Source organism: Ptiloglossa arizonensis, chromosome 4 (genome assembly GCF_051014685.1).
Source record: "Ptiloglossa arizonensis isolate GNS036 chromosome 4, iyPtiAriz1_principal, whole genome shotgun sequence".
NCBI classification, from domain to species: domain Eukaryota; kingdom Metazoa; phylum Arthropoda; class Insecta; order Hymenoptera; family Colletidae; genus Ptiloglossa; species Ptiloglossa arizonensis.
Genome location: NC_135051.1, coordinates 18407970 through 18420321, shown reverse-complemented (window position 1 = coordinate 18420321; position 12352 = coordinate 18407970). Strand labels below are relative to the sequence as shown.

Sequence of the window (12352 nt, the reverse complement as noted above, 5' to 3'; positions counted from 1 at the left end):
TGTCGGCTCGTCGCCTGTCGAGCGTCTTATTTGTATGCTAATGGCGCTTTTACCGCAACGATAGGCATCGATGGAGACACGGTACAACACCGATCGGCGTTCTCCTCGCCCGTCTCGGAACTTTCGATTTTCCTAACGAAATTAAACGCGACACAAAACCACGGCCGGGCCTTGGCGAAACTGTTTCCAGTAATTAGTCCCGTCCGTCGTACCTTAACGAGATTCGATCGCTCGGCGCAAACGTTTCCGTAATGCGGACAAAGAGATCCGTTTAAATGGAATTTATTATATTTGCCCGATCGTTAGTCGATCGAGAGGTCCGGACAAGCGGAGATAATTGAGACGACGATACAATCTCATCTTTCCAACGTGATTCGCTGTTTTCTTTCCAGCTGCTCTGTTACGAGAGAAAGAACACTTTCAAAATGTTCTCTTGATTTTTTGTTTGTTTGTTTTTTTTTTTTTTTTTTTGACAGAAACTTGATTCTTTTTCGACTTCGTCTGTTAAGGAAATCAATTTTCAAAATATCCCTAGATCGGTGTTCTCGATTTTTTCTACAGAAGCTTGATATTTTCTCAACTTCGTCTATTACGAAAATAAATTTCAAAATATCCCTAGATCGATGTTCTCGATTTTTTCTACAGAAGTTCGATTTTTTCTCCACTTCGTCTATTACGGGAAAAAATTGTTTAAATATCTCCAGATCGATGTTCTCGATTTTTTCAACAAAAGCGTAATTTCCCTACGAGTTTCCAGTTCGTCTGTTACCGAAACAAGAAAACGTTTCAAAATATTCTTCTCCTTATTATTCTTATTATTCTACATTTTACGCGTCGATGATCCATTTAATAGAAAGTTTCGTTACGAAATTCCCATCAAGACGTAAGAAATAACTAAATATACATGAACAATAACCTCAGGTTGCAACGTACAATATTCGTCTCAATTTTAAATCGGAAAATTATTAACAGTCCCTCGACTATTGCCCTCGATATTCACCATTTCTCTCACCGTCACCCAAATTTCATATATTTCCCCACAAAGTCCAAGGCGGTGTAAAATAAGCACGAGTAAGCAACTTTGGTCTTTTCAGTTCGTTTCGCGGCCCACCCATTATCCAGCGGTACTCGAGCCACTCAACGTTCTTTTTTCGCGAAGGCTCGGTTCTCTTTCGGGATATCGGATTAACCCTGTCCCCCCGGCGACATCGCCGAAACCGGAAGCTGAAGATCCCCCTCACACCGTGCAACCCTGGTTACCCGATCGACCATCGTCGTTTTCTCTCCCGCGTTGTCTCGTTTACCTCTACCATCCCGCCCCTCGCTTCCATCGACGAGTATTAATTTCGTGTAGGGTATACGCGCGCGTGAAACTCGAAAACAATTTTTTTTCTATTTTTTTTTTTTTAATCTTAGACTCGCCAGAGATCTCTGAGAAACGTACATTTAATTCGTAGGGCCACGGAGTTTGTTTCCAACACAACCACCCTTTGAACCGTCAATTTCTATTCTCGAATCTCATCGAGCGAGTGCAATCGGGAAACACGACGAGTTCCAGGTTTGTTCATGTTTCATGCACGAGTGTCTTTCCATTCGCGACACTGTCCACTCCAATATCCTCCTTGGGTCTCTTCCGGTAGGTATTCGGTACGCGCGTACCCGCGCGGCGGATACTTTCAGCGAGGAGAGGGTAGCTCGCTCTCATTAACCTCTCGCTAGCAAAGCGCACTTAGCCGGTTTCAATTGCTTTCGTCGAGGACGAGGCTCGCCCACCTTTTAGCGGCGTTTCGCGGCGAGCGGGGGTGGACATGGGACCAACGCCAGAGGGGCCGGATACGCGGCGGCTTTTCGAGAACCCTATCCTGTGTTTGCAGAACCCGTCCACGCGAACGAATTAGGCCAACGAAAAGAAAGACACGGCCGATCGACGATCAACAACAAGTGTATAGGTCTTTTGGGTGAAAAAGTGTCTTTTTTCTTTTTTTTCTTTTTAATTCGCAGGGGGTTTAAAAGTATATTTTTGAGGCAATATTCAGAGAGGGTTGGTACGGGTTTAAGAAGTACCTCTTTAATGTGGTTGGGTTGAATTTAAATAGGTGCGAAGGATTTGAAAAGTACACTTCTGAGGCAACATTGGGAGAAGATGTGTGATGGGTTTTGAAAGTACACTTTTGAGATAAATTGAGAGAAGGTACGATGGGTTTTAGAAGTACACTTTTGAGATAAATTGAGGGGAGATGTGATGGATTTTGAAAGTAAACTCTTGTGATAAAATTGAGGGATATGATGGGTTGTAAAAGTACACTTTTGAAGCAAAATTGATAGGAGATGTGATGGATTTTAAAAGTACACACTTGTGATAAAATTGAGAGATATGATGGGTTTTAAAAGTACACTATTGTGATAAAATTGAGAGATATGATGGGTTTTAAAAGTACACTCTTGTGATAGAATTGAGAGAGGATTTGATGCGTTTTGAAAATACACAAGATTTGGGCAAAATTTAGGCAAGATTTGTAAGTGTTCAAAATGACATTTATAATAGTCAGTAAAAACTACGAAAAGGTACGTAGGTTTCCAGAAGTACACCTTTGAGTAAAAGAATCAAAAATCTAGGATTTGAAATACTTGCTACCCGATGGTCAACAAAAACGACAAAATTATACACAAAAAAGACGAAGGTGACCTTGTGAATTTACATGAGAAATGAAATTATTAAAATGTTACCACCTTGGGGATACTTCGAATCGTTATGAAACAAAGTTTGGATCTCTACACTAACTGATCCACCCTGTACACGTGAATACATTTGTTAAGAACTTTAGAAACTAATTTCGAATACCCGATACTCGATTGTTCTTCTTCGAAAAGTTGTACGTACACGTTCGTGAAAATAATCTCGAGTTTATTATTAACTCGGCGGAACCGATTTCCGAGTGAAAAATAAAAGAGGATTAAGTGCATCGTGTCGTTTCGCGGGAGAATTCTTTTTGCGGTCAGTCTCCTTTTGGGTCACCTGGCGGATCTAGGGGTTGAATGTTATTGAAAATTTCATGCTCTGTTTGCATCGTGTCGTTTGATACCGCGAGATTTCCCCTTTTCTGGGTCGACTACCCTCTTTGCAACATGTGTTGACCTCCGAACGGTATGCTGACCGTCATTAGACGGTACGATGTTCGGATCGGTTTACCGATACAATATTGTCCCAACGTTCGAACCATGATCGATGACTACAAATTCAACCAGTGTCGATATTTTAAGCCACATCTTTCTCGCTCATACCATATTTCAATCACTAACGCACCATGTTGCACACACACAAACTAATTTAATCAATTAGAGAGAAGAAAATAGAAATCATTATTTCTTCTCATCAAAGATTCGGAGAAGATATGATGGGTTTTAAAAGTACACTTTTGAGATAAATTGAAAGAAGATTTCATGGGTTTTGAAAGTACACTTTTGAGATAAATTGAGAGAAGATACCACAAATTTTAAAAGTACATTTTTGAATCAAAATTGCGACCAGATATATAAGTGTTCAAAACGACACATTTATATGGTCAGTAAAAATTACAAAGAATACAAACCATCTTTTTTTTTTAAGAAAACTCTACACTATACATGAGTATACAATACTTCTCACTCGAAGGATATAATTTTTAAATAAAAACTCACCCGTACTGTTTCTCATAAACATCGATGCATTGCTATCATTTAATGTACTATATAAAGCGAATTCGAGGCAATAATCGACACTATTGTCCATACCGCAAAATTTACCCGCGTTCCTCCTCCGATCGATTATGTCTTTTTCGCGGAGCAGAATTTGGTAAACGCCTGCTCCATTTTGTCTTCAAAGACGTACGAGGTTTCCACGTACAAAGACAAATAAGCCGCGTTCCCGAGGGGGCGATTTTTCCTTCTGTGTTCTCCAAAGTGTTCCGTTGCAAGCCACTCGTTTCCAGCCACTTCCTTTCGACGTTCCAGTCTTCTTCCGTGACAGTTCCAGCGTTAAATTTTGACGAAATTGCCGGTCACGAAAAAAAGGCTGGAAAATTTTCCCTCGAACTTTTTCGGCTACCCCCGAGCGACCGGTGACCGTGGTACCGCGAAATTGGTAAAAATCATGAATTATCCTTTCGGTGCACGTCGACACGGGGTGGGCGGTATCCTTTGAACGTGGTCTCACAGATTTCTCTTGTTATTCGGAAACGTTTTCCACGGACGCGACAAAAGGATAAGATTAGTATCGCGTCAAAGGAAGGAAATGGCGGTTCGCCGCGAGGAGAACACTGCTTTCCTATGGACCACGAAACGGACATTCTGTACCGATTAGCGAACTATGTTTCATATAAAAATTCATCCACGATCACTGTTCAAGTGTTAAGAATCGTCATCGATGCACTGGTTTCCTCTGGACCACGAAACGGACTTTCTGTACCGATTAGCGAACTATGTTTAATATAAAAATTCATCCACGATTACTGTTAACCCTTTGCACTCGAGGCTTCTTTGCTACCAGAAACCCACGCCTCGAGAAAATTCTATCTAGTAGTAACTTTCGTTTTTTTGTTTTTTTTTTTTTGGTGAAAATGAAATACGATTTTTTTAGTGTGTATAAACATTTTGTTAAATTATATATTCTCCATTTTGGAAAACGAAATCACTTTTAAAATAAGCCAATATTTTCCTAAAGTCGTAAAATTAATCTGGAACGAAACACTTTTTTATATATTTGTCATACGTGCGTTTACACTACACAAGAACGTAATATTTCAATTCCAATTTGAATTCCAAACCACGAAGTTTTCAACGATCGAAAATGTTCCTCCTCTCGAGTCCAAAGGGTTAAAGTATCGAGAATCGTAACAGATGCAACTTGTTACGTAACGAAACGATCGGGGTCGCAAGATGTCTACTGTGAACGGAGAAATGTAAAAGTGTAGCAGTGGATGTAATTTAAGCGTGGATGATAAATCATCATAACTGTTGGACAGCACCGGACACACCCACAGATTAAAAAGGCACCACCCTTGTAGAGTCACACGAGTGTTTCTCAACATTTTTACACCGACACTTTCAATCCAACGAGAATCCTACGGCGCGGTAATTTTTGAAATTAAAAATATTCAAAATTGCTACGTACGATACTTTCGCCAACGTATAACGAAGCCACGTGAAAAAAAGTTATTTGTTCGTTTAACTAAAGTGTCAGAAAATATAAAATACTCCAAAAAGAAAAATACACCAATAATTTTCCAAATAAAAATATTTAAAATTACAACAGTATTACACTTTCACGAAAGAATCGTATCGAAGTGTAACGGACCCAAGTGAAAGAAAGTTATTTAACGATAGTGTCAAGAAATATAAAATACTCCCTCTGTAAGTGCATCGCGCCATATTGAGAATCGGTTAATTACTCTCTCGCGCTAAACCAGCTACGAATAATTTAAATTGAAATACATGGTAATTTTCCAAATAAAAATATTTAAAATTATAACAGTATTACACTTTCACGAAAGAATCGTATCGAAGTGTAACAGACCGAAACGAAAGAAAATTATTTAACGAAAGTGTCGAAAAATATAAAATACTTCTCTCTTATAAGTGTGTCGCGTCGTATCGGTTGAGAACCACTGAGCAACACGGTGGATAATCGGTTAATTATTCTCTCGTGCTAAACCAGCTACGAGTAATTTAAAATTACCCCCCTCCCTGTGTCATTGTGTCGTCCCAGACTAATTTAAATTCTCGACGACGATCGATCGCGATGTGTTCGATCGTTTAAGAAATAAAAAGTCGGAAAGGAAAATATCGGGTTGTTCGGAATAGTCGTTTCGTTCTCCAAAATGGAGAATTAGTAATTCAATAAAATGTTCGTACGCTCTAAAAGAATCGTGTTAAATTTTCACCAAAAGAATAAAAATACAAAAAAAACGAAATAACTTTTCGAACAACCCGATGGTTCTTTCGTTTTCACAATGGTGAAGAAAAGGTAGAGAAAACGTGTCGTTCACAATGGCGGCCGAATTTCCGTCCCTCGTTTCGGTGTGCGTGTTATCCTCGATGACCTCGTAGGAGAGAGCAAATTGTCCATTAACGGGAGCCGAGTTTGCCGAGCGGAATTACATAAAGGCGCAACGACGATACCTTCGTTTCGTCGTTCTTCATCTTTTCACTCGGATCGATGAAGCTGGCCAACCGCCCCCTGGTAACTCGAGTCCTGCGAATGACAGGTACAAGGCTACCTTTACGTCGCAATAAAAGAAGAAATATTTGCTGGTTGGCAGAAAGGTCGCTGACTAAAATAGACGCAACACGCGCGACGCGAAGGAGACTGCGAAAGGTTGGATGAAAAGGTCCCTCCTCCGTCCCTCTACCTCCGGATGTTCAGTTAGAGGAAGAAATGTGGTGGCCTTTTATCAGAGAGGTACGCCGGGCTATCCAAGGAAGACGCATTTTGTGTGTCTGTGTGTGTGTGTGTGGGTTGGTAGAGGAGAACAATCGGAGTGAATCACCATTCTTTTCAATTAGAATTTATTTTAACAGATAGACACCTGTGGTGTGAGTGGAAATAATTGAAATATACCTGTTAGGTTTGCTCGGGATTTATGTGGTCGAGAAAGGGTAGCTGTTGGTCGAATTGTGGTGTATGTATGGTAATTACGATGATGGAAATATAATGTTTTTCAAATTTGGTCGAATGTAAGTATGGTAATTGTGATGGTGGAAGTATAGCGTTTTTAGTTATTCTCAGGGATTTTAATGAAAGAATGGTAGAATCTTTGAACTTTATTTTTTGTGGTTTTTTAATACTCGAAAGTTGGATTAAAGAAAATATTATATAACTCCTTCGTCTGTGTTACGGAAATTTATAAATTTTATTTCTTACTTTTGTGGTATCGCCATTAGTGGTCAAGAGTGCTCGCTATTGAAAAGTTCAATTGAGTAGAAATAACTCTTCTCCTTTTGCAAATATTGATTTAATTTGAATTTGAATAATTGTAGATACCATTTATGAATATTGATTATCGTCGAAAGGTATCGTGGAAAATATGCCGGTTAAATATTTAGGATATTTGATAACAGATGGCCTTTATTTCTCTATGTTACGATACATTCATTAATGATCTCGTTTATTCAATATTAAATAAAAGTAACCATCCCTCTTTCTCGAGAACGATTTAATTTTAATTTTCAAAATGAAATCAACGCTCCAGAAGTTCAGAATTATCAATTCCGAAATAGAAATAACTACACTTCAAAACAGCTCCTCGACGATTTAATTACGATTTGCAAAATTAAATCAACGCACCAAGTCCAGAATTATCAACTTCGAAATAAACATTACTACACTTCAAAACAGCTTCTCGACGATTTATTTTCGATTTGCAAAATTAAATCGACGCTCCAAGTCCAGAATTATCAACTAAAAATTACCACACTTCAAAATAGCTCCTCGACTATAACGAGTGCCAAAACTTCCGTTTCAAATATCTCAAATAATTTGGACTCCTGTTCTCTCCTCTACTTAACTACAAATACCACAAGCACGATGAAAACTTGCCTGAAAAGATTCACCAACTAAATATTCCACCATTCCAAAGTTCTCCAAAAGAAGAATAATTAAGTTCACGATACGTAAATGAGAAAATAAAGGAACAGTGTCTCGAAAGACCGCAGGTTCCTCAACCCTGGTGTCAACCAATTTCCCGCCCCCTATGAGCTTCCTAGCGGCCATTGCGTTCTCTCTACCCTGCTGTTCCAAATGTTGCAGAAGGGTACGGTTATAGGTGCGTTATCCCCCTTTCTCGCTGTTGGTATTCAGCCGTGAGTCATCCCTTCGAGTTCACCCCCGTGTCTGACGTCATTTCGGCACCCCCTCCAGAAACAGCATCGAAACCATGTCATCGTTCGGTTATTATGCAAGGGACGAAATTCTCCCCGAGAATTGCAATCTTCTCTGGGGGATACTTGGTTGATGCCTGGGCCGTACTGTGATCGTCGAATTCAGCAATGAGAAACGCGATGTCTCTCGATAATAACGAGCCGACAAATAGACAGACGCGCGGAGACAAGGGACAGAACAGACTGGGGGAAAATGGAGTTTGGTGAACGGTTCCCTGGTAGATCGTTAAAAACGTCTTTCAGGTTCGAGTTCCGTTTTCCAGCGTGGCTTTCGCGATCGTTGAATGCCACCGTTTAGTCCCTTCTGTCGTTCTCGTTGGTGGATTCCTCGTCTCGTCGACGACGATTAACACGATCGTGAACGAAGATCGATTTGTCGCGTTACCGTCTGGACGGGAAATTATTCGGATGATAACTTGGAAGGATAAATAAACCGGGCGTAGAAACGAACGTTTAGGTTGAACGAATTCGTTGGAATAGAGGTGGAACGAAATTGTGTGCTTTGTTAATATTTTTTTTTTGTTCGTGGTGCGTGGTGAAGATTCTGGGGCGTGTGTTTTCACACAGGGTGGACCGTGAAATTCAGGGTACGAACGAGGGGGATATTTCACGGCTCGGAAGATGGAAGTGAAGGAATTGGTTGGAGAAAGTGGAATGAAAAATGAGTAGGTGAAATGGAGAAATGGGGAAAGTAAATAATGAACAATGAAAAATGTAAAAGAATCGAATTGAGGGAAAGAAAGGTGAGCGGAGAAAAGTAGAAAAATGTGAATAGAGAAATTAAGGGAGAAATAATAATTGATGTCTGGTATGCATGGATTCCATTGCAGAAGTGCAACCAGTAAATGCACATAGTCTCGAAAACTCGATATTTATTTTTCATTTAAAGATTATTAGGTATCGGTTGTTTCTAAGCTACTCTTACACTTTTACAACGTATTATCGTAAACTTTCATTCGTTTCCAGAGACGTTCTTTGTTCATTTTTTTAAATTTTATTCGCAACTCTCGAGACAAATCATTTAGGGGCTAATGCGCTCTGAAAGTGTGCAGGTATCGATAGTGAACCATCCCTGAACATCGTATCGTATAGAAAAACTTTCTCACCGGTCTATAGTGGAAACCATAATGTAAGGTGCATTTTTTCTCTACGATGCAATTCCGTCTTATTTCTCGCGTGAAATCTCACCTCGTACCTCGTTTCCATCCCGAATGAACGAGCACCTTGTACATTTCGCTCGTCGCATTCGAAACAAACATTACCGTTAGAATAATTTTATTTTGCACGGACTCGAGAGGGAGAGGGGGGTGGAAACCGGTGGAGAAACGTTACGTAATGCAAAATATGCGTGCATCGACCCATAACGTCGCGTTTACTTCAAAAACATAGTGACGCGCCGCGCGAGAGCTTTTCGTGTCGTTGCATCGTGTGACGTCACACGTGCAGTGCAACCCCATGGGGAATACGCGTTGCATTATCATTCAAGGCGGCTCCGCGAGGTTGGGGAATGAGAAATAATGCCGTCGGCACGGTTCTCTACAGCGACACCGAGCTCACCTTCTTTTTTTACTTTTCCATTTCTTCTTTTTTCCGATTTAAAAAATTAAAAAAAAAAAAATCTTTTTTTCATTTCCCTTGTATTTTTAAGGATTCGTATTTCTCTCCTCGGGGCCACGATTAAGGGACAAACGAAAACGGCGATGAATTCGTGGACGATTTATCGACTCCACCACCACTATTCTCTACGCGTGTATGTGTACGTGTACGTGTATTTTCCTTAACCCAGAGTTTCGATCGATTTCGTAGACCTACACGGGATCCATACTGGTGGCTGTGAACCCCTACAAAGAAGTGGACTTCTACACGAACGTAAGTAAACGGAATCATTACGAGATTATCTTTAATAGGGCTACTTAAGGTGAATGTCGTTTTTATGCCTACGGGCTAAACACACTCCAATCGAGCAATTGTTCGTACGTACAGCCTGTACGAAATCTAATTGAAAATTTCGCTCATTGTTTGATTGGGAATAATTGGCGCGATCGAGGAAACGAATTGGGGGCGAATTCGTACGAATCGGTGGATCGTTGGGTGTACCGTGCCTCTTGGAGGAGGTAAACGAAGAAATCGAGTGTATTTCGGAGTCGAATCACGCGTGTATTAATCCGTTGCGCTCGGAGGGCGAACGAGAGTCGCCGTGGAATTTGACGCGAGCGAATTTCATTGTGAAGAATTGCAAATTTCTCGTTCGAGTATTGCAAAGTTAAAAATACACGAACGTTTCGTAAAATTGGATAATATACGAAACAATTTGAAAATATAAGATACAATTTAAAAATGTACGAACGTCTCGTGCAATTTAAAAAGTGTACGAAATATAATAAAGTACAATTAAAGAAATGTACGAACGTCTCATGCAATTTAAAAAGTGTACGAAATATAATAAAGTACAATTAAAGAAATGTACGAATGTCTCGTGCGGTTTAAAAATATACGAATTATCGTCTTGTGATTGCCAACGTCTTGTGCAATTTAAAAATGTTTGAAATATAATAAAGTAAAAATGTACGAACGTCTCGTGCGATTTAAAAATGTACGAAATATAATAATCTAAAAATTGTACGAACGTCTTGTAAAATTTGAAAATATATAATAATTTAAAAATGTACGAAATATAATAATCTAAAAATTGTACGAACGTCTTGTAAAATTTGAAAATATACGATAATTTAAAAATGTACGAAATATAATAATCTAAAAATTGTACGAACGTCTCGTGCGATTTAAAAATATACGAAATGTAATAAAGTAAAAATATACGAACGTCTCGTGCGATTTAAAAAGTGTACGAAATATAATAAAGTAAAAAGTTATTTTAAAAATATCGTGTAATTTTTGCTTCGAGAAATTTCGTCGCGAGGTAATCTTCGAGCGGAAGGGCTTGAAAGAAAATGGCACGGTTGAAAAATTCGAAATAATTCAGGTAGCTCGTGCGTTGTTGTCTCGAGAGATCACGATCTCGCCAGGATAGGGATTAAGACGTGCACAGAGACGTACAAAGCGCGGCGCGTAATTAGTAACAAAACGAAATTAACCTTCGGTATCACGAGCCGCTGAAACGCGCCACACTTACGCACATCCTGCGTTAAATGTGTGCCGGAAGTACCGGCGAAGAATAGTAAATATTCAGCATCGACTCCGGCCAGGAGGAACACAGAAGGCCGCACGTGTCGATCCCCCCTCTGTGATAAATAATAATTGGCCCCCTCCTTGCGAGTACAATTAAAAAACTTCGCCACGGCCGTTACCGGTGCTTCTGTTATTAATGGTCGAAACAATGCGTGCGGTGAAATTGACTCCTCGAGGCTCGTAGAATTGAAAACCATTGCTCGTTTCTTGTTCGTTCACCACATTCGAGGGAAAAATAATAACACACCATGGATTGTATATAATATTCGAAAAAATTGAATTCAGGCTCCTCCACCATTGAAGGAAAAGTAACGAGCAACGAACGTCGATTTGAGAAATAGAAAAAGAAAGAAGTAACTTTAATTCTTCAAATGCAAAATTCGAATACGAAAATACAAATTAAAAAATATAATTAACCTTTACGTTACTCTCGAAAGTTGTCAAAGAAGGAAAATTGAAAATCAATGATTTTACTTCTGGTAAAAAAATTCAGAAGTAGATTTTCGAAATTGAATAATTCCAATTGAAATCGAATAACAAAGGGTGGAAAGCAACAGTGACGAGGAATAGTAACATCTCGAGATTGGAGTAAGAATCAACAATAATGAAATAACAGTGACGAGGAATAGTAACAACTCGAGATTGGAGTAAGAATCGACGATAACAAAGGGTGGAAAATAACAGTAACTTTATTAACGGTGTAACGTTGTAAGGGTAAATTAAATAGTAAGATTTCGAGATTGGAATAAGGATTGCACTCGTTCCAAGTATGTTGATTCATTTCGTGGGGAATGTGAACGTTGTTCGCGGAGATGGGGGAAAAATTTGATGGAAAATTTCGTGGAAAATTCTGCTCGCGCGAAAAATAATACGTCGCAGTGACGAGCGTGCCTTTATGCGGTTCGTTTCGCTGAAAGCAACGCGAAACGTACGACAGGACGCCTTTATCGTATTGGAATTGCTAGGCCTCGGCCTGAAAACAGGAAACGGAAACTGCGACGTGCTTTCGTCGTAGATATCGCGAAACGACGATCAACTCTTGAGGGGTTTTCTGGGTCATGATACTACTCCGTTACGATGAATTGACAAGCGGTTGATGTATTTTTCCAACGTCGAGAAGGAGGAGACCCCTTTTTTTCCACCCTGGCGAGCGTTCAATGCACGTTGCATGCAACTTGCCAAACCCCCGGCTGTTCAAGACACTCGTGCAACTGCGCGCTGAAATGTAATTACACGACGCACTTAACGA

General features: G+C 39.8%; 1 protein-coding gene across 4 annotated transcripts in view; it reads left to right on the top strand.

The window, feature by feature from the left end:
* The window catches only part of Myo81f (unconventional myosin 81F), a 53708-nt gene that overhangs the window by 14255 nt on the left and 27101 nt on the right, over window positions 1–12352 (top strand). For all 4 annotated transcript variants that reach the window (XM_076309499.1, XM_076309498.1, XM_076309497.1 and 1 more), the window contains exon 3: window positions 9721–9783. In XM_076309499.1, coding sequence (XP_076165614.1) covers window positions 9721–9783 — 63 coding nt within the window. The remainder of the gene's footprint in view (window positions 1–9720; window positions 9784–12352) is intronic.